Source organism: Enhydra lutris, unplaced genomic scaffold, assembly GCF_002288905.1.
Source record: "Enhydra lutris kenyoni isolate GAN:26980312 unplaced genomic scaffold, ASM228890v2 scaffoldscaffold23, whole genome shotgun sequence".
NCBI lineage: Eukaryota > Metazoa > Chordata > Mammalia > Carnivora > Mustelidae > Enhydra > Enhydra lutris.
Genome location: NW_019154107.1, coordinates 2,165,077 through 2,188,244, shown reverse-complemented (window position 1 = coordinate 2,188,244; position 23,168 = coordinate 2,165,077). Strand labels below are relative to the sequence as shown.

Genomic DNA, 23,168 nt, shown 5'->3' with positions numbered 1-23,168 from the left:
CATTGACAAGCAAATAAATAAAAAGTGTATTTGCATATATTTTCTATAGAGTATATCATTTAAACCTCACTATAAAGCTTTCTGACTAGTATCCTCATAATTTGGTTAAACATCAATGGATTTTATTATTTTTTGGTAAGACAGTCTTAGAAATTTAGATTAATATGTAAAATTTTATCAAATACATGAACAGTGATATGCATAGAATTGATGATATATGGTAATGTTTTACTTTGCTTTCTCATTACAATTTGGCCTGATAGAGGAAAAATGTCAAAAGAGAGCAGTTCTGTATTGTATTCTACCCAGCTTGGTTCTCTTAGCATAGTTCTTCAGTATAATACTGTCACATTGATTTAAAATGCACTAAACAGTATTTGTTGCTGAGAATGTCAAGCTGATGTTAAAAAAGAACTTTATGTGGAGTTGATGTTTAAGTATATTGCCTGTTTGGTTTTTGCCTAGATTTTATAGTGTAATTATAATTATTAGTATGCTTAGTTGTGTGTTTATATTTATGAATAGCACATTTGTTATATCTTGTTTGTTTTTGTAATTAAATTTATTTAAGTATTTTTCTATTTTTGTTAATGCCAGTAGATTCCACACAAGTAATTTGAGTAACCATACATGTCATGTCATAAAATATATTCTAAGGACTGCATACCACGATTAGAAATTACTTTTATTCCTTATATATATATATATATAAATATAGTAATTTTTAACTTGTAGTTTAGATTTCTAGATTCTGATGTTATATATTGAGATCACCAGACTAAATTTCTTTCTCCTAAATTATCTGTAGAGGAATCTTATATCTCCCCCTCACCAGGAGCCATAACATTGTTAGGTTATCATGTAGGGTTGCACTGTTTAATATGGTAGCCAGTAGTCACATGTGGTTATTTCAATTTAAATTAATTAAAATTTAAAATTTTGTTTCTCAGGGCACCTGGGTGGCTCAGAGGGTTAAGCCTCTGCCTTCGGCTCAGGGTCCTAGGATGGAGCCCCGCATCAGGCTCTCTGCTCAACAGGGAGCCTCCTTCCCCACCTCTCTCTGCCTGTCCCTCTGCCTACTTGTGATCTCTCTCTGTATGTCAAATAAATAAAAAATCTTTAAAAAAATAAATAAAAATAAAATTTTGTTTCTCAGTCACACTAAACCACATTTCAGATGCTTGAGAGCTGCATGTGGCTACTGGCTACCATATTGGACAGCACAGGTAAAGAAAATTTCCATCACTACAGGGAATTCTATGAGACAGTGCTAATTTAGAATAACATTAACCTAGTAATTCATTGATTTATTATATTCTTCAATGAATTAGCTATTTTCTGGGCTCAGAGGAGATAGGATGTTAGAGTTGTGATACCAATAAGCCATCAGGACAAAGCTGAGAGAGTGTTTCACTGAGTTATCCTGGAAGCCCTGGATACCTAAGAAGTGGAATTCCAGAATAAGTGAGAAAGGTCATATTGTCAACAATTCTTCCTTTAATTAGCTTTCAGAGTATTACCTTCTTAGTAACATATTATTCTTTTCAGATTCACCTGGCATTCCACCTAGTGCTAATGCACATCAGCTTTTTCGGGGATTTAGTTTTGTTGCTATCACCTCAGATGATGAAAGCCAAGCTATGCAGACAGTTGGTGTGCATTCAATTGTGCAGGTGAGTTAATGTATAATTTAAAATTTGAACTGTTTTAAGATCTAGTTCACTGTGTGAATAATTAGATTTATCGGCTGATTTTAAGTGGGTGGCTTAAAATACATTTTATATCATTGATCTTGAAAAAATTCCTTTCATATGCCTCTAAAGAGATTTAAAAAAGAAAACCGTGCCTGGGTGACTTAGTTGGTTAAGCATCCAACTCTTGCTTTCAGCTCAGGTCATGACCTCAGGGTCATGGGATCGGGCCACTGGCAGGCTGTGTGCCCAGTGCAGAGTCAGCTTGAGAGTCTCCCTCCACTCCCCACCTGCCCCGGCTTGCACACACCCATGCTTTCTCTCTCTTGCTCTTTCTCTTTCTCTCTCTCTCTCTCTCACTAAAATAAATAAGTAATAAATCTTTAAAAAAAGAAAAAAAAGATTGCCTGCTCCAGAGTCCTGGATACCTTTCTGACTAGAAGGGGGAAGGAGGGTGCCTGGGTGGCTCAGTTGGTTAAGCCTCTGCCTTTGGCTTAGGTCATGATCCTGGGGTCTTGGCATTGAGCACCACATCGGGCTCCCTGCTCAGTGGGGAGTCTGCTTCTCCCTCTCCTTCTGCCCTTCCTCCTGCTCATGCTCTCCCTTACTCTATACTCTCTCTCAAATAAATAAATAAAATATTCAAAAGAATAAAAGAGAGCTGAGATACATATCACCGTCTTGTCTCTACCTACTCCTCCTATGCCTCATAATGTTTATCAGCCCTAACTTGTTTCATCTTCTGCCGCTGTCAGGTCAGCTGTGATGAACTGAGGTCTCCGGATTCCCTGATGGCTTGGAACAGGGCTCAGTAGACTTGTTCTGTAAAGGGCCAGTTAATAAATATTTGAGGCTTTGGAGGCTTTGTGATCTCTGCTACAACTCAACTCTGTCAGTGTAGCACAAAAGCAGCCATGGACTATAGCTAAATAAATGAGCATGGCTGTGTGCCGATAAAACTTTATAAAAGAAATAAAAGTGAGGGCGCCTGGGTGGTTCAGTGGGTTAAGCTGCTGCCTTCAGCTCAGGTCATGATCTCAGGGTCCTGGGATCGAGCCCCACGTCGGGCTCTCTGCTCAGTGGGGAGCCTGCTTCCTCCTCTCTCTCTCTCTCTGCCTGCCTCTCTGCCTACTTGTGATCTCTATCAAATAAATAAAATCTTTTAAAAAAAAAGAAATAAAAGTGAATTTCAGTCATATTTTCCAAATTTTGTGCCCTTGTTCTTTTGGATCCCCAATTACTATTTAAAAGAAGTGGTTATAGGTACTATCTTAGGGCGTCCCCCACCTCATTATCCCATCTGTTTATCAGAGTTGGAACACAGGGTAAAAACCACAGAAGCAGGATTCCAGATGTCTGTGTGTTTGTAACAGGAGACTGGACTAATAAATGTTATTAGAGGAACACAAGTAGTACAGACCATTAGATTTATTTCTTCCCTTTCTATGATAGTAGATACTATCATAGAAAGATGACTTTAATTCATCTTCCAAGTCATAGAGGGAACTAGATACATCTTTTGAAGCACTGATTTTTTTTTAGGACAGTAATTAGTGCTTGAATTTGCTTGATGATGAAGTTGCTTTTGCTCTAATTTTTTTTTTTCATGAGTTAGTCATCCTTCTTTCCACCTTCTAGAAAACCAGTTTAAACACTGGTTTTTGATAAAGTTCATGGTTGAAGCAGTTTGTTCAGTTTACTATAGCAAGCATGTGATGTATATTAAGTTTTCAAGTTATAACTTCTCTACCTAACATAGAAATCATAAACATATATTCTACAGATTTCAAATTTTAACCCAAACACAGTTCATAGGCATTGGTCAGGGGGGAGGTCTCCTTTCAATATAGCCAGGGACAGCACAACTTCCCCCAGCCTGCTTATGGAACTACTAATTTGTTAGCCATCATCCTACCACGTGTTATTCGTCTTTAACTCATTAACAGCTTCTCTAGCAGAAGTTGTATTGAAACTTTGACTTGAGGGTGGAAACGGAGGGCATGGCTACTGGTAGTCCACAATGATGATAATAGGTATCACCTTCAAATACATTATTTTTATTTAATATTCACCATTAACCTCTGAGAAAACACATGTTCAGGGTTGCACGGTCTGCCAGAGGGACCTCTGAGACAAGAATCCAGATGTTCTAATTCTAAATCCTCCTAAATATTTTTCTTCTGTACCAGAAGCTTCAAACTTCTCCCTATTTGCAAAAGTACTTCAAAGACCTAGCACCATGTGGGGGATGGAACAGGGCTCAGGCACAGGCAAGACTTTCCACCCTTTGTCAAGTAACTAATTTTCTGTTGTACATATTCAATTTTTTCTTTTTAACATGAGCTTTAAAAAAAGCCTATTTCTTGCTATACATTTTATGGTAGACACCTCTAAAATACAGAGTTGTGGGGGTGCCTGGGTGGCTCAGTCGGTTAAGCGGCTGCCTTCGGCTCAGCTCATGATCCCAGGGTCCTGGGATTGGGCCCCTAATTAGGCTCCCTGCTTAGTGGGAGGCCTGCTTCTCACTCTTGCACTCCCCCTGCTTGTGTTCCCTCTCTTGCTGTGTCTCTCTCTGTCAAATGAATAAATAAAATATTTTTTAAAAAATACACAGTTGTGGAAGAATAAATGCTGTAAAGATTCATTTTTATTTTGTTTATATTCATTTATATTTATTGTTAACATCAACAATGTATAATGGGTAGCATATTCCCCTATAATGATTTATACCGTAGTCATTATAAAACTGTCAATTTGTAATTGTGTTTGTAGCAGTTGCACAGAAACAGTATTCAGTTTACCGATGGATATGAAGTAAAGGAAGATATTGGAGTTGGCTCCTACTCTGTTTGCAAGAGATGCATACATAAAGCTACAAACATGGAATTTGCAGTGAAGGTAAATCTTTTCAGATTTAAAAATGCGACTCTGGGGTGCCTGGGTGGCTCAGTCAGTTGTGCATCTGACTCATGATTTCAGATCTGGTCTTGAACTCAGGTTCATGAGTTCAAACCCCACATTGGGCTCTACGCCCAGCATGGAACCTATTTTAAAAAATTAAATCAGGGCGCCTGGGTGGCTCTGGGTTAAAGCCTCTGCCTTCAGCTCAGGTCGTGGTCCCAGAGTCCTGGGATCGAGGCCCGCATTGGGCTCTCTGCTCGGCGGGGAGCCTGCTTCCTCCTCTCTCTCTGACTGCCTCTCTGCCTACTTGTGATCTATCTCTCTGTCAAATAAATAAATAAAATCTTTTAAAAAAATTAAATCAAAATATAAAATACAATTCTAATAGTTATTATTCACACATGTCAGTACCAGTTAAAATTAAACACTTCTTCTTTGGTAAATATGCCTTTTTGTTTTGTTTTGTTGTGTTGTGTTGTGTTGTGTTTTGCTTTAAAGGTAAGGTAAATTTAAGTATCTGCCTAGCAACCCTCAGGGGTCTTAATCTGGAACCACAGATTCACCTGTAAACTAAAGGCAAGGTAGCATACCTCCAGTTTGCTGAAGGCATTAGTACAGTTTACATCTGACCTGATTTTTAGTAACATCCCTTTACCCTAAAAAGTCCCCCATTTATGGTCTGTCAGGGAATTCCTCAAGATTGTATGCCAAATTTTAAGTGTTCACATTTTTCTGGCAAAAATATTCATACTGTCCTTTACATATAAAGGGATCTGTGAACCAATAAAAGTAAACCACTACTGTTACAAAATTTGTTATCATTAGCTGTTTTAATTTCATCAGGTGTCAAGACAGTAAGAATTTTCTAAGCCAAAAACCAAATCACATGGCTCTGTGATAAAGTTTGTGTTACAAACCTGTAGTTGTAAGTGAAAAAATACTATATTCAAGTCTCTGCCTTTTCATTTCTTGAGATGGTAGTCACTGCTCTCCCAGTATAAGCAATTTAAGTAATATCTAAATCTTTCAACCTATTTTGGACCTTAGAACTGGTCAATAAGTGTGGATAGCTCATTTTTAGTTAGTAGGAGAGTGGCATTAATTGTTATTATTTCCGTACATCCATCTATCATCTGATATGATTTCACTGTGTAAAAATAAATGTATTTTTTATATATATATATATATAGCTAATATCTGGGAAGACACACACCTACATAAAAAATGGTAATTACTATTCTAAACTTGGATGTAATTGTTTTAAAAACTATCAGTGTCCGGCTTTCTATCAGATGTAGGATGAACCATAGAAATGCATGTTAATTTGCTCTTCTCCTACTCATTGCTCATAGTGAAATCTGGGGTACATAGGAATTTTCACATTGCTTATATGAAAGGAGAGAAGGTGAGTAATGTACATGATGGGCAGTTTAAGGAGGTATCTTGCCTTCCTAAACGCATCAGAAGAAAAGCAGAAATGCCTTGAGGCCCCATTTGAATTACAGAAACCAGAGGCAGTATACCAAAACCTTGAGAATATCTTCAAGCTATTTGTGGATTCTTGTGACTTAAATTTAATTCATAAAACCAATCCCAGCACAACTTCATTCTACTAAAATTACTACAAATCTAAGATCTACAAACACAAGTCTGAATGTGACATCACCTCTGCTCAGATTAGCAGATCAAAGAGAATGTTGCTGGGAATAACACCTCCCAGTGTGTTCTAGTTTTCAAAAGACTAGTCCTGGATCATCTCCCTTGAATTAGGATGTCTATTCCATATACATTTCCTTTTAATCATCCATTTGCTATGGTAGTCCACAACTTGCTATGGTAATTCCACACTGTCATTTGCATTTGATTACAGTGTACACCTAATGTTTGTATTCCCTCTTCTCATACAGAACTGTTTTACAACTAAATCTATTTCAGATAGCAGATTTGGCTTGTACTGTGAATTGCAAGCTCTTTCCTCAACTGCTGGAGCATTTGAGTATTTATTGCATACATGAATTACTAATCTTTTTTAAAATTGAAAATATAAAGGTCACAAAATTTGTTTCAGACTACCCTTTGGACAAAATGAAAGCCAAACTTGTCCTTTTAAAAATAGATATATTACTTTAACAGATTAAAACATTAAGAGGTATATTTTTAAGAAGCTGCTGACATAAAAGGGTTGGAAAGCTACATTAGTATTTTAAAGGGCTTTATTATAATAATTAAACTTAACTCTAGTCAAGTAAAATTCTAGGTGTGGTTTTCTGCTTAGCTTTCTGCATAGCTTCAAAAATAAGCTTGTTCTACTTAGCTGTTAATTAATTTTTTATAAGTAGCTTACAACTAATGGGTTATTCCACTGAATCATTTTCTTAAAGGAAGTAAAGTTCAATAAAAGTGGTAGTATTATAGATATACCTTGTTCTTAATTATCTGTATTGATTGGGCTTAGAAGTTGACTGATTTTCCAGGGTTTAAAGACATTCAAGGAGGGAAGAAGGATATGTTCTTGGTACCTCTTCTTGAGGCTTTTGAGTGTTTAGAAAGTCCTAAACTTAGACTGGCTTTCAAACTTTGATAAGGCAGTCTGGCCAAGTACTTGAATAAAACTGATTGATAAATGGCTCATATGTCCAGTATTTATATAAGATAATACCTGAAGTCTGTAGCTATTTGTGACCTTAATAGTTCATGAGATTTTATGATAAATATTTGCCTTTTAGATTATTGATAAAAGCAAGAGAGACCCAACAGAAGAAATTGAAATTCTTCTTCGTTATGGACAGCATCCAAACATCATTACTCTAAAGGATGTAAGTAGTAGCTTCTTGAACTTCGATCATTGGAATCAGTTGTCCAGCTCACATTTGGAATGTTTTCAAATATAATGTGTTAGACAAATAACTTAATAAGAGTAAGTTTAAAAAAATTGAAGGACAACATATACAGCATAATTTAAGTTAATAAAAAAAACCTGTTTCTGTAGTTAATTCTTATACTTTCGCTTTAAGAAAAGTGTTACTGACATTATTGCTTTCAATATCTTTATTGGAACATTTGTGTATTAAATAGTATTAGGGATTGACTAGTCTCATGCTCCATGGACTCCCCAGACTCTTCCACAGTACTGTCAGAGAGAGCAAAACTCGTATGTAACCACGTTACTCCTCTGCCTACAGTTCATACCCCCTCACCTCCAGTCCTTGCCTTCCTCTGTCTGCAGTGGTTTTCACACTTCCTCTCCCCCCCCATCCCCCAACCATGCTCGACTATGTGCGCATCTTTAAACTTTCCTCCTTTTCTCATGCTGTTCTGTCTTTGAATTTATGGTTTCCTCATTTAATACTACCACTTCCCTTCTTTGCCTGGCTTACTACCATGCATCTAAAACTTTGCTAAAACATTACTTCCTCCAGGAAGCCTGTCCTGAGCATCACCATACCCCAGACAAGTAAAGTATCCCCTCCTTGCTACCTGTGGTTTTTATCATAACAGAGCTGTTGGCAAAAGGTGTGAACTACCCGGATAGCATTAAATCTTCTCTCGCTGATAGTGCCCAAAGGCTGCATCTGGGTTGTAGACCTGACATGTCCTGTGGCCAGCTCAGCCAGAGGACTTTTAAGGTACCTTTTGCCTTTCATCTCTGAGATTTTGTGAATTCCAGAGTTTACTCTCCCTTCTTCATAACCAAAACTCCTAATTTCCTCAGATTAATTTATTGCTGCTCACTGTTAGAAGGAGAATGTTAGCTTAGTCCCATTAAATGTGAAGCTGTGTAACTTAAGTGACTCTTTGATATAACCTGCAAGAATCCAAGTAAATCAAAAAGAAGGTATAGAAAATATTTTCATCTTTGCCTTACAAACTCCCTAAGCTGTCACTGTTTTTCACATCTTTCCTCCTTCCTTCATTTCAAATTCCAAAGTCTCTAAAATTTTCCCGACTTTTATTATAGCATCTCTGACTTTTTAACCCTTGTTTCTATCTTTCTCTCTACTAGAATAAAAACATTGAGGAGGGGTACCTTGTTTTCTCCATTTTGGGGGGGCCCCAGCACATGGTACCTCTTATAGAACTAAATGAAAGTGTGCCGTAACCCTGTGGTGAAGGGGAATAAAAGGAACTGAAGTTTAATGAAGGGTCATTTCAGTTTGGGATTGCCTGGAGTACAAATCAAAATTACAAGGAGCTTTCTATTTCTACATGAGGAGTAAATGGCATGCTTCTGTGTGGTTAGATGGAATTTTTGCTACTTAATCTTCCTACTTAATTCTTGCCACAACTTGTCTTTCAGTTTAATCAAAACCAGGATAATTCATTGTACTGCATATGTAAATACAGTTCTACAATTGTAGGAGTTCAGGAAAGTTATAGGCATGTGTCTTTATACCAATCCCTGCTGTCATCAGTAGATAGAAAGATCAAGAGAAACAAACCCTGAGAGAAAAAATTCAGTGCCCTTTGATATACGTTGTCCATAGTAATTTTGATTGCCATGACTTATGTTTCATAGAAGGAAATTACAGCTTATTTTTCTGACATCCAGTCTAATCAATTTGTATTTTAATATTCTTATATGTATAAAATGGTTTGCAGATTTTATACCATCTATTGGTTGTGATAAGTAAAATTTTCCTTGACTATAAAATGAGTTTTAATTTCTCTTGAATATGCTAAACTTTATTCTGAGCACATGTAAAGCTTCAAATAATTTTTTATATTTTGATGTTGAATTTTACAGGTATATGATGATGGAAAATATGTGTATGTAGTGACAGAACTTATGAAAGGGGGTGAATTGCTGGATAAAATTCTTAGACAGAAGTTTTTCTCTGAAAGAGAGGCCAGTGCTGTCCTGTTTACTATAACCAAAACTGTTGAATATCTTCACGCACAAGGGGTAAGTCTTTTTAACATTTTATACACACACACACACACACGCGTATACACACACACACACACACACACACACACACACACCTTTACCTTTTCCTTTTTTTTAAACCTTTTCTTAATGTTTGAACTAAAATTACAAAGGTTGATGTTACTTATGCATTAATGGAGAATAACTGTTACTAGCTTATTCTGCTATTACTCCTCTACATAAATTTCTCCCACTGAGCTTGAAGTGATACTTCGAAATCCTGACTTGTTTATATTAAATTCTTATGCTTCCCAAGAAAAAGTAAGCAAGGTCCTCTGACCTGGAAGACCTAACACTGTTTTTGCTAGGCCACTCCGGACTCTTGAGAACTGGGTCCATTGCAAATTTAGACGCAGAACCAAAGAATCATGGGTTGTATTCAATTATAAAAGGAAATTAAGAGCTTACTTCTTAAGGAATTTATTTTCAATACATTATTCTTACTTTGTCCTTGCTCTCAGAAGCTAACAAGTGGAATGTAATCATTTCATCCTAGAGTTTCTTGACTTCTAGCTTTGACTGCTCAATTGGACAAAGAGGAGGGACGTACATACTGTTTTTTTTTTCCTCCTGTCCTTGCCCCAGTTCTGTGCTAGAGAGTTAAACTTACATTATCAGCATTTTAAAATGAGATAATTTAAAGGTCAGCAGTCGTCTTGTTAAGTACGTCACTTGACATTTTGCGAATAAAGAGTTTTCCGTAATGGAAATGTATTGTTAATGTACCTCTTTAATTTGTATTTCAATTAGGTGGTTCACAGAGACTTGAAACCTAGCAACATTCTTTATGTGGATGAATCTGGCAATCCAGAATCTATTCGAATTTGTGATTTTGGCTTTGCCAAACAGCTAAGAGCAGAAAACGGTCTTCTCATGACTCCTTGTTATACTGCAAATTTTGTTGCACCAGAGGTAATTGCGAATTATTTGTTTCCAATATTTCAGTATATTTAAAAACTCATTTGCTGTGTTTATTTACTTTTTTAAAGATTTTATTTATTTATTTGACAGAAAGAGACACAGCAAGAGAGGGAACAGAAGCAGGGGAAGTGGGAGAGGGAGAAGCAGGCTTCCCACCAAGCAGGGAGCCTGATGCGGGGCTCGATCCCAGGACTCTGAGGTCATGACCTGAGCCAAAGGCAGACAGACGGCTTGATGACTGAGCTACCCAGGCACCCCTGCTGTGTTTAATATAGAGTGGTTAATAGTTGTTTCATTGAAGACCTACTGAACAAATAATTAAAATGTCAGCTCTTTTTCTTCTGATGGTAATAAATCTTGTCTTCAGTCCCCTACTACTTAGTCCACTACAGTCCTTTTTTTGCTCTGCCTTCTGTCTTTCTACATAATCACACATCTGTAGCGGTCTGCTATCATTGACACTTTGGGGCCTGTGAGCACATGGAATTAAATGGAAACTAGTTTATTCTCATCCTTTCCTAATATTCTTCTAATTTCCTGGTTTTGTTATCATCTTCCTGTATTTCTGAGGCTAAAACATCATGGTCTCTTCTTGTCTTTAGCTACATAACTAGGTACCATCTCTGTTATCCCCTAAAACCAGTTCGAGGTTCTTCCTTTCACAGAACTGCCATCCTAGCCCCGCTTCTTTCACCACAGCCCAAATGACTGCCACAGCCTCTCTGCACCCTGCTCCCTCTCTCCTGTGATCATTCTACGGAAGAGCTGTAAAGTTACTGAAGTCTTTAAGCACTGCTTTGATCAAGTTGCTTCTTTTCCTAAGAAATTTTGGTTCCCCATTGTAGCAAATCTAAAGTCCACTGCTTTGCCCTCAAGATTTCATGCATGTTTATTATCACCGTGTTTAAAAAAAATGTAATTGTGGGGCCACCTGGGTGGCTCAGTCGTTAAGTGTCTGCCTTCTGCTTGGGTCATGATCCCACGGTCCTTGGATGAGTCCCACATTGGGCTCCCTGCTCAGCGGGAAGCCTGCTTCTCCCTCTCCCACTTCCCCTTGCTTGTGTTCCCTCTCGCTATCTCTCTCTCTCTGTCAAATAAATAAATAAAATCTTTTTTAAAAATGTGACTGAACTATGTAATAAAAAGTAAGAGTTAACTCTAATATAGGGCTTATGTGCCAATCACATGTATTAGCTGATTTCATCCTCACAAATAGCATTTACATATAATAATTTTTTCTCTTATGTGAAATGAGACCTTTTACTTGAATTTTACAAGAAACCAGGTGCACAATGAGAGGTTATGTCATTGGAGGTCAGATTGAGATTTGAGCCCAGGCAACATGGCTACAAAGTCTATGCTTTTACCATTAGATACTTCACCAAACAATGGTAACAGTTGGTAAGGTTAGGATGTCATTGGATTGTAGAGCTCCATTGCCCCTCTATTTTCCAAACTTTTTGTAATCTTGTTACTTCTGAGATATAAAATAATACGTTTTAAAAGACTACTTGCACCTGTTCTCCTGGTAGGACTAGAACTAATGAGGGACAGACTTTTTGCTTCTTTGTCCACATATCCACAGCTTCTGACACATATTGATGTCCAAGCATGGTCACTTCATCTAGCCATTTCATTATTCCTCAAGAGGACTTCTTGCTTCAGACAAGCAATCTGCTTCTGGAAATCACCATGTAGCTGTTTTGCCTTGGCATGTTGGAATGTTTCTTGCTTCAAAACCTAATGTTTTTTGTTTCAAATTTTTTTGCTTCAAGACCTTTTTTGATTCAGAGCCTCTAAATTCATATTCTTCAGGAAATCTTCTATGATTAAACTCTCCCTAGACTTGACCTTTTAACTCTTTGTCTGAGATTTACCACTTAGTCATTCAAATTAAAACTTGGAAGTCCTCCTGAAATGCTCCTTCTCCATCATTTCTCTACATCCTGTCAGTCACCAAACCCTTTCCATTCTGATTCCTGAATAGTTTAGACCCCCTTTCCCTTACCCATACATCCCATCTCTACTAAGTCCTTCCTGTTTTATCATGACATCTTTTCCTTTCCATGTCCTGCCTTAGTGTGGTTCCTCATAGCCTTTCACTTAGTTTGCTACAAATTGCATCCTATCAGACGACCTTGTTTCCAGTCTGTCTGCTTGCCAGCATTTCCTCTATACCTGGAGTTACTCTTTTGGTGTACATATCTACCTATTTTATTTCCCTGTTTAATGTATCAATGACCACAGACTGCCTACAGGAAAAACATTTTAAATCCTTAAGATATCTGTAAAAGCCCTTCTTCATTCTCTCTGGTATCCCCTACCTGGACATCTGGCCACACTGAATCCTTGCCTGTCTTTAAGCATGCTCTGCTCTCTTGCCTCTGCCCTTTGAATGCCCCCTGCTCTCCTCCACCTCCTCCCTTTGCTTCCTGAATTCTTACTTATAGGCCCAGTACCAGCAGGCTGCCCTGTAGTCTTCCTTCTCTCCCCATATCAAAAATGAATTATTTGGGGACACCTGGGCAGCTCAGTCGGTTAAGCGTCTGACTGTTGACTTCAGTTCAGGTCATTTTCTCAAGGTCATAGGATCAAGCCCCACGTCAGGCTCCATGTTCAGCGGGCAGTCTGCTTGAGATTCTCTCGCCCTCCCCCCACCCCGTTCTTGCTCTCGCTCTCCCTCTCATTCTAAAATAAATAAATAAATCTTTTAAAAAAAAAATGAATGAATGGTTTCCTCATCTTTATACCTATAACACTTTAGGCATAATTTTGTTATAATACTTACCATGTTGAATTATTAACTATATGTATGTTTATTTCCCCTGCCGTATTCTAATTTTCTTGAGGAAACAAGAGTGTTTTGTATTTATCACGCTTCATGCCGGATAATAATTGGTGATTACTAAATGCTCGAGTGAATCATATTTTTTATATGTGAAAGTATAATTTTGCATTATATTATTTGTACTTTTATATATATTCCTAAAAGTAATGTTTTATGTAACCACTCCTGCAGCCTCATACAAAAATGAATATAAATTCATTTAAAGAAGAAACTTAGAGGGAAGCAGTGGGGAGAAAAACTTAATTTCATTTTATTTTATAGTCTTCTATATGCCATAGCATCACTCAACGAATGCTAATACCAAAATCAAATATATATGTATGTAAATATATATTCATATATATATATGAATGAATTATTAGTTGTAGAATAGTATTAATATATTGCCTTGCTTGTTAATCATGTTCTGTTGAGTTTTTCTTAAATACATTGATTTAGAAACTAGTACAGTTCACAGCCTATTCAGTTCTCTAAACAGTAGTGTGTTAATACTAATTTTTGCTTTTTTTAGGTTTTAAAACGACAAGGCTATGATGCTGCTTGTGATATATGGAGTCTTGGTGTCCTCCTCTATACAATGCTTACTGGGTGAGTCGACCATATGTTGTAATCAGCATATATTCATCAATATTCTGTTCTATTTTTTTAATCTCTCTGTTGTAATATCTTTCTTTTCATGTTTTCTCATGTTATCTAATAATCCTGTGTGTGTATATCTCTCTATGTATATGTACCACATTTATAACTGTATCATTACTGGCTTTCTTTAATGTACCATTTGTTAATGTCTTAAGGTCTTAACTTGATTTTTTCCATACCTCTTTTGTACTCTTATGTTATAAACATACACTATTTTTAAATAGTCTATTCTAATGTGTCATATCTTAAAATATTTATATTATCATACATTAAGTCTAATTAATATTTCATAGCTTATACCTTGACCTGGTGCTTTATGGTGCTTCATGATGTTGATATTTTTCACTTTAGGAAATTTTAATGAAATATTACATTAATTAAATTAACTGGAGTACTCTTGAACACTGCAAATAAATGTGAAGATTACCAACCAAAAAAGAAATTTTATTCATTAACATTTTAATTTCATTATAAATTAGTTACACTCCATTTGCAAATGGCCCTGATGATACACCAGAGGAGATATTAGCACGGATAGGCAGCGGAAAATTTTCACTCAGTGGTGGTTACTGGAATTCTGTTTCGGACACAGCAAAGGTAAGTATGGCTTCCTATTATAAGCTTCTTAGAAAATAATTTCTCATAATCCCTGGTAAGAAAAAATAATAATCAGTTACAGACTTTTGTTTATAAAGTATTATTTTGAAGTGATGTTACCAAATAACTTGAACTCAAAAATGGACCTATTATTTTGTTTCCCAGAAGGTATTGGTTTGGCTTTATTATCTATACATCTAAAACTACTTACTGACAAGCATGATGAATAATAATGGTGGTATAAGAGACTCTTTTTTTTGTTGTTATGTTAGTTACCGTACAGTACATCATTAGTTTTTGATGTAGTTTTCCATGATTCGTTGTTTGCATATAACACCCAGTCCTCCATTAATACGTGCCCTCCTTAGTACCTATCACCAGGCTGACCCATCCCCGACCCCCCTCCCCTCTGAAACCCTCAGTTTCTTTCCTGGAGTCCATAGTCTCTCATGCTTCGTCTCCCCCTCTGATTTCCCCCCTTCATTTTTCCCTTCCTTCTCCTAATGTCCTCCATGCTATTCCTTATGTTCCACAAATAAGTGAAACCATATGATGATTGACTTTCTCTGCCTGACTTATTTCGCTTAGCATAATCTCCACCAGTTCCATCCATGTTGATGGAAAAGTTGAGTATTCATCCTTTCTGATGGCTGAGTAATACTCCACTGTATATGTGGACCACATCTTCTTTATTCATTCACCTGTTGAAGGCATCTCGGCTCTTTCCACAATATAAGAGACTCTTAATGATAGAGAACAAACTCAGGGTTGATGGAGGGATGGGTGGGGGATAGGCTCGATGGGTGGTGGGTATTAAGGAGTGCACTTGTTGTAGTGAGCACTGGGTATTAATGTAAGTGATGAATTGCTGAATTCTACTCCTGAAACCAATATTACTCTGTATGTTGTGAACTAGAATTTAAATAAAAATTTGGAATAAAAAAATAATAAACCTGTTAACCAAAATAATAGTAATAAGAAGGAGAATGATGGGATGCCCAGGTGGGTCAGTTGGTTGAGCGGCTGCCTTCGGCTCAGGTCATGATCCCAGTATCCTGGGATTGAATCCTGCATCAGGCTTCTTGCTCCATGGGGAGCCTGCTTCTCCCTCTGCCTCTGCCTGCCACTCTGCCTGACTGTGCTCTCTCTCTCTCACTCTAACAAATAAATAAAATTAAAAAGAAGAAGAAGAAGAAGAATGATGATAATGGTGGTAATCTTCATGATTTTTGTGGCTTTTTTGTGCCTCACACTGCACCTCACCTAAATCATCCCATTTAATCCTCTTCCAAACCCTGTAAAATAGGTGGTAGTATCCCCATTTCACAGAAGAAAACCAAGGCTAGAATTTTTGTGTGAATTTGTCCATAGTTACATACCAGGAGCATGTGGATGCTTTGAACTAAGCAGTTGGTCCCAAAGCCCTTATTCCCTAGAATAACTGCGCCATGTTCTATTTTTGGCTCATATTATATAGAAAAGGGTCTCATCTTTTTCATAATAAACAGTAGTATGGTTTTAAGGTGTCTGCTTGAAATCCATTTGAAAAGCCTTTTTCACTGGAAGATCTGCCATACTCTGGCAGACTTGCTTTCCAACTCTGCTCTAGTTTTACTTTATTCATGAAAAATGCTCTTTTAAAATCAAGAGTGAAAATTTTGAAAATTAGAAAGAAAAAGAAGAGCAGGTTTCCTCTTCCGAATAAGAAGAACATGGAGGAGATAAAGAAGATACATACTGGTAAACGTGCTTGCTGATTTCTGTTAGAGGTGGAAGCCTGAGTTGAGATGATCGCAAAAGTAAATAGGGTACGTCAAAAATGTAGGTTGATTCTTTTGGCATAGAGATGAAGCCTTTGTTAACTAATTTAATGTATGCATAGATGATACTTGGCTTTATAACTGATTTAAAATGAAGTGTTAGCCTTTCCCTTTTTTTAACAATTATTTCTTAAACCAGATGATTCATTTTTTTTTCTGGGATTTCTTTTTAATCCATGTGTTCAACACTTACAGCATGCTTAAAATGTGAAGGTCCAGGGATCAAAGATGTGACTGAGATAGAATTCCTGATCTCAGGAAGCTCTTGGTCTAGTTGGGAGATGGCCAGAAGTATACAGCGCAGTGTCACGTGTGCTGTTACAGTGGTACATTTTTGTGTGTTAAAGAAGTTTACAGATGGTGCTCAGTCAGAAAGATTTCCAAGAAAGCTTTCCAGAAGCAGTGAGGGGATTTTCCTGGCAGCTTTAGGGAGCAGAAGGATGTATTCCATCCCAGGCTGAGGGAGCAGCACATGCTATTTGTGGTCAGGCCAGCCTGAAAATGGCAGAATGCTTCCAGGTTGCTGTGCACAGTTTGTTGTGACTAGCACGGGGTACACGTGAGAAGGTAGCTGATGAACCCAGATTATAAAAGGCTTTGCAGATTATGCTCAGGATTTCAGGTTTATTCTAGGTATTGGAGAACTGCTGAAAAGTATTAAGCGTTGTAATGATGAGAGTTTCCTTTTTCAAGTTTGTTCTATAGAGCAGTAATTCTTATCTCTGTAGTCTGCCAGAAATTGTCATGATCAGTTGTGAGACATATTAAATAATGTCACTGTATAAAGAATCAGAGCTTACCCATTGCCTCCTTTTAAAATAAATTATAGAGGTGACCTTGTCTTGCTTTAATTTAGATAATTTGGCTCTCATTGACTTGATTCCAGTATGTTTTTTTTGAATGAAAGAGAAAGGTGAGGATGAGATAAAAAATAGAGCACAAAAAATTGGATCTAACTCACAGCCTTTCTTAAAAATATCACGTTATTACTGATAACTTCTGCAAATTTGTCCAGTTAAGACTTGAGATAAGCATTATATGGTACAGTGAATATGCACAGTCGGAAGTGAGGGTTCTATCAGTCTGATGTGTTCCCTCAAGAGCAAGTTGCACATGTGAATGTCATTAGTCATATGGGCCATATGTTTCATATGTGGCTTTGAGAAGAACAGGACCATCACTACAATTCACTGGGCACTTACGTGCCAAGGTCTATGCTAACACTTAATACCTATATTATTTCATTCAGTCCTCACTGACCTAATGTTAAGGGTTTTACTTATAAGGTTTTACAGTATTTCAGGTCACAAATGATGAAGACCTAGACTAGAGCAGGAGTAGCAGGATTTGAGCTAAATTAAAGAGAAATTTAGGGGGCAAAATAGACTCAGTGGTTAAACGGACATAAGAAGCAAGGGAGGGGCACCTGAGTGGCACAGTTGATTAAGCGTCTGACTCTTGGTTTCGGCTTGGGTCATGATCTCTCAGGGTTGTCAGATCAAGCCCCACACTGGGCTCCATGCTGAGCATGGAGTCTGTTTGAGATTCTGTGTGTGTGTGTGTGTGTGTGTGTGTGTGTGTGTGTGTCTCTAAATAAATAAATAAATCTTTAAAGAAAAAAAGAAGCAAGGGGGAAGCAGATAGTAAGCATGTAGTCCATATAGCCACCATAGGCAAATGAGTTGTAGTGGTATTCTTTCACCAAGATGCGGGATACAAAAGAAGTAGTTTTGAGAGGCATGATAATTACAGATTTGGACATTACGAATTTGAAATGCGACTGTGGTGTATAAGTAAGAGATGTATGTCCATTAGGCAACTGGCTGTATTGATGCAGATATTAGGAGTGAAGTTTTGGGTGGACAGTGGAGTTAGGAGTCACCATCTGTAGAAGCTAAAGCCATGAATACGAATGAGTTTATCTGAACAGAGTGATGAGACTTATGGAAGGAAGAGAGTTTTGTTGTGCGCCTGGGCAGTTTTTCAACTTTTTTTGTACTTGAAGCATATTTTCTCACTTTAGGAATTTGGAAGGGGAGTTCCTAATTGTTTCACTTTTTATTTCTAATTCTGTTCAGTAGCTTATTCCTGTTCTTTGCTGTTAATGAAAACTAAAAATAAGAAACTAAATAATAGTAAAGGAGTACTTGGAATAACATCTCTTCAGTTCCCAGTACCAGTCAGCCACCAGGTTCTGTTGCTTCTTTCCCTTAAGTAGCTCAGACCATCCATATTTTGCCATCTCTTACACTAGCCTGAAGCCATCATCTCTTGCCAGTCTCAAATTGGAGTCTTCAGGCTTGCACCCTCCAATCCATTTTCCTCCACACTTAGTGAGGGTAAGCTCTCTAAAGTACAAACCTGACTATGTCATTCCCTTGCTTTAAATAATTTCTTACCTCCAGACAAAGACCAGATTTGCTAATGTAGTTTACAGGGGCCTTCATGGTCTAGTCCCTTCTCACCTTCCCATTTATCTGCTGCCATGTTCTACTTGTTTTTATTACAGCCTCACTGCACTCCTTTCAGTTCCTTAATTGTGACACGTTCTCATCCCTGACGGCTTTCCTCTAATCACACTCCGCTCTAGCTCCCCGAATTGCTCTGTTTCCTCCTCCCCTTCTCTATAATCTATCTACAGCTCATCCTTCAGGTCTCACATTCCTCTAAAGAAGTCACTTCTAAGCCACCCCATCCTATTCAGGTCAGGTGTCTCTTTGTGCTCCTCTAGCTATACTTCCTTATTCATCCCATCAAAGACTTACTGTTTGCTTTGTAATTGATTCTTTGTTTCTCCCTCACTGGGCTGAAAGCTTCATGAGGTCAGAGTTCATTTCTATCTTGTTCACTGCTGAATACCCAATGTCTAGCAGAATACTTGGCCTTTAATAGATACTCAAATAGATATATTTTGAATGAAAAATTAAACAAGTGGTAGATGGCTCTTTTAAGTCACAACTGTTCTTATTGTGGAGAGTATAAAACTATATAGCAATTATATGGATCTGTGTTCCATGCATAGGAAAGCATTTGGATAGATAGAAGGCATTTTCTCTGGAAGAATGGTATTCTGGGAGTTCTTCTTGTTCTTTTGCTTCTCTGTATTTCTTTATTTTTTTAAGTAATGCCTGTGTAATGCCCATGAAGTGGGGAAAATAAAAATAACTCTAATCTGGGGCACCTGGCTGGCTCAGTTGGTGGAGCATGTGACTCTTGATCTTGGGGTTGTGAGTTCAAACCCCACGTTGGGCGTGGAGCCTACTTAAAAAAAAATAACTCTAATCTTTTGGAGGGGGCATTTGGAGCTCTCCAATTAAATTCCTATTATTGGACAGTTATGTTCTGCTTTTCATTATTACCGGCAGCACAAAAAAGTCTTCAGCTGAAAATTACTTGGAAATAAAACTACAAAAGTATAGAAAAGTCAGAATATCTCAGTGAATAAAAGAGCCAAAGTACCCAAAGATACATAAATGTGGTAAATTTACTCTTTGTAGTGCACCAAAGTTACTGTTACTCAGGAAGGAGAAAACAGAGACTTGGGTTTTTTGCCCCCTTTTTTTTTTTTTTTTTTTTTTTTTAAGAAATTGCCGTGTTGGGGGCACCGAGGTGGCTCAGTCAGTTAAGCATCCAACTCTTGATTTCACCTCAGGTCATGATCTCAGAGTCATGGGATGCAGCCCCATGTTGGGGAGTCTGCTTGAGATTCTCTCCCTCTCCCTCTCCCACTGTCCCTTGCCCTGCTCATGCTCACTTCTGTTCTCTCTCTGTCGCTTTCTTTTTTTATAAAGATAGATTTATTTATTTGTTTGTTTATTTATTTATTTATTTGACAGAGAGAGAGAGAGAGAGAGAGATGAAAGCAGGCCCCCCGCTGAGCAGAGAGCCTGATGTGGGGCTCAATCCCAGGACCCCGAGATCATGAGCTGCGTCAAAGGCAGAGGCTTAACCCACTGAGCCACCCAGGCACCCTCTCTGTCGCTTTCTTTAAAGTAAATCTTAAAAAAAAAAAAAGAAAGAAAGAAATTGTTATATTGACCAAATTGCTTTGAACCCCAAGGTTTGATACCAGGAAAAAATAGTGTCACAGAAGCTAAAGAAGAATGCTGACCAGTATCAAGTGCTCTAGAAAAACAAACAAAAGTTTAAACTTGTTTTATTACTCCTCTTCTTCCCATTACAGGACCTGGTGTCAAAGATGCTTCATGTGGATCCTCATCAGAGACTGACTGCTGCCCTTGTGCTCAGACATCCTTGGATCGTCCACTGGGACCAGCTGCCACAGTACCAACTAAACAGACAGGATGCACCCCATCTAGTCAAGGTGAGCTGCCCCATTCAGGCACTGCTTTCTGCATGACTTCCAGGAAACTGTGAGCTCCCCTGTCCATGCCCACAGCACCTTTCCCTTTCGCTCAGCCTGCATCCATTTCTAAAGTGATATTCTCTTAAAACGAGCGGTTTGGAAAAGAGAAAATCAAAGCATGCCAAAATATAATAAAACCAGTTTAAGAATGACTTCTGAGTTTATCTGTCACATAGGCTTATGGATTTCCTAACTTTTGTTTATACTTTTCTTTCTTATGCAAAACCCAGAGCAGATTCTTTGAGGTTGTCAGCAGTGGCAAAACAAGTTCCAGAAGAGCATGTTTTGCTGCCCCTGGTATTAAAGAATTGCAAAGAAACAAAAAGTTGAATAGTCCTAAGTAAAGTGAGGGCTGCTTGTTATAAGCCCATCCCTGTCCTTTCTCATCCGTAAGTTCAGCCTCCCATATCTGCCTCTTTAATTTTAGTTAAATCAGAGGGTTTGACCAGTATGGTTATTTTCATTATAAGCCCAATTAAATCTATATAAATTTTCATGTGAAGAAATTATCTGGGGGGGAATATCTGTATTTTGTATTCTACGTACTTGTGACTACCCATTGTCATTTGTGTTGTGACCTCTCTTTCCTATTTTCAGGGTGCTATGGCAGCTACATATTCTGCTTTAAACCGTAATCAGTCGCCAGTTTTGGAACCAGTAGGCCGCTCTACTCTTGCTCAGCGGAGAGGTATTAAAAAAATCACCTCCACAGCTCTGTGAAGTGACCTCAGTGAGATATTTGGTACCATGGTGTAAGTTGATAGCACAAGTTCTGGCGACAGGTAGCACATATCTGAGAGACACCTGCAAGCACACACTGTCCCAGCTGGTACCCATAATGCTGCTGCTCCTCCTGCTGCTCCTGCTTCCGTCTCTTCTCGCTTTAAATGATTGTTAGCAAGTTAGATTTTCCTGGAGCTTCGGATGAAATGAAAATGGAAACATGATGAAGACATATTCACTGAATCAACAAGAATAATGAACATACGAATACCACCTAAAAATACACTGAATAAAGTACTCTACACCATATAGCATTATTTTTATAGGAAATATTTCATGTCCCTGAAATATTCTTTGTTAGTTATAGGGATGGACAGTTTATGTTAAGCACTTAGCTTAAACAATCCGTTTCTATTAGCACTGTATCCCTTGTGCCATCCAACATTTTGTATGTTTTTGTAAACAGTTCATATACAGTACATTTCTGTACTGCTTTCTTTAATGTATACATGCTTTGTTTAACTTGGAATCTATTATTATTAATCAATTGACTATTAAATCTGGTTAAATAGTTCACCTGGATTAACAGTATTGTTGGACAGCCCTAAAAATGGCCAGATTGTGGAACAGCTGTTGAATGTAATACTTCCAAAATGTACATATATTTCCCCATGTCTGTTTCACTGGTTCGTTCATTTGTTTGTTTCTTAAAGTCAGGTGCTTTGTCAGACTAACCTAGAGAGCTGTTATGGTAGAGAAAGTTATCACGTGTGTGTGGCATGACATCAAGAGTACACCTATGAAGTTAGTCCATATACGTTGCAACTCCTTAGGGTTCTTTTTTCCTTAATTAAGGAGGTAGTTCTTGCACTTTTGATCTTGAATAGTATCCATATTTAGTATTTGGCATATAATTTGGGATTTTGCCAACATACATCAAAGGCCTTTAAGAGTTCTGGTGAAGAGATTGGTGAAGGAAAATTTAACAACAGGTCATTCAAGTCCCATTAGATCTCTCATGTTTAAATAGATCAAATTGCAGAATTTAGCATATGAATGACAGGATACCTGTTCTTGTATACCTGCAAGAAAAGTATGCTTTTTGGAAAAAAGGTAAATCATAATGAGTTCTATCCCATTACGATGCTCTATATTAAACACTAATTTGAATGTAATAAAGGCCACCAGCCTCTCTATGAAATTGGATTTAAACTTTCTTATTCGAGGGAATAAAACATTCTTGATCAAACAGTATTTGTTCTCACCTGAAATTATAGCTCAAGTAGGCTAAGTGAATGTTCACCATTGAGTGTTTTCTGAATTCCTTCTGATGACTTATAGCCATATAATGCTTCCTTTAATTTCAGAAATGATCAGCTTTCATAGTGGTTACTGGGTCTGCTTAGGTTACAGTATTCATTGTCTACATCTAATTTGGGTAGTTTCCACAATTCTGTTTGATTAAAGAAACTTTTGTATCCATTATTACCTGTATTTTGGTTAAGCTGCCTAGCGTACATCAATATGTAATATGAAAAACATGAACTAGGAAAAGTGATTAAACTTAACCTCATCAAGAATGTGCCCAACAGATCTCTTAGCCATGTACTGAGCCATTTACATCAGAAGTCTTTTTACCTGCCCAAAGCTTTAAATCTTTCTTTGAGAGTACAAAGCCAAGAAAGTGTAGTTTAGTTAAATGTCTTAGAAGCCACTTACTATTACTTTAAGTTCT

The 23,168-nt window shown here is 37.5% G+C and overlaps 1 protein-coding gene across 2 annotated transcripts in view; it reads left to right on the top strand.

Annotated features, from left to right (window-relative positions):
* LOC111150451 (ribosomal protein S6 kinase A3) overlaps positions 1-22,916 on the top strand; it is a 111,743-nt gene extending 88,827 nt beyond the window's left edge. For both annotated transcript variants that reach the window (XM_022507919.1, XM_022507920.1), the window contains 9 exons: positions 1,549-1,673; positions 4,464-4,589; positions 7,319-7,408; positions 9,337-9,495; positions 10,270-10,431; positions 13,800-13,876; positions 14,407-14,524; positions 20,528-20,668; positions 21,308-22,916. In XM_022507919.1, the coding sequence (XP_022363627.1) occupies positions 1,549-1,673; positions 4,464-4,589; positions 7,319-7,408; positions 9,337-9,495; positions 10,270-10,431; positions 13,800-13,876; positions 14,407-14,524; positions 20,528-20,668; positions 21,308-21,430 (1,121 nt within the window). In that variant the 3' untranslated portion in view covers positions 21,431-22,916. The remainder of the gene's footprint in view (positions 1-1,548; positions 1,674-4,463; positions 4,590-7,318; positions 7,409-9,336; positions 9,496-10,269; positions 10,432-13,799; positions 13,877-14,406; positions 14,525-20,527; positions 20,669-21,307) is intronic.
* The last annotated feature ends 252 nt before the right edge of the window (positions 22,917-23,168 follow it).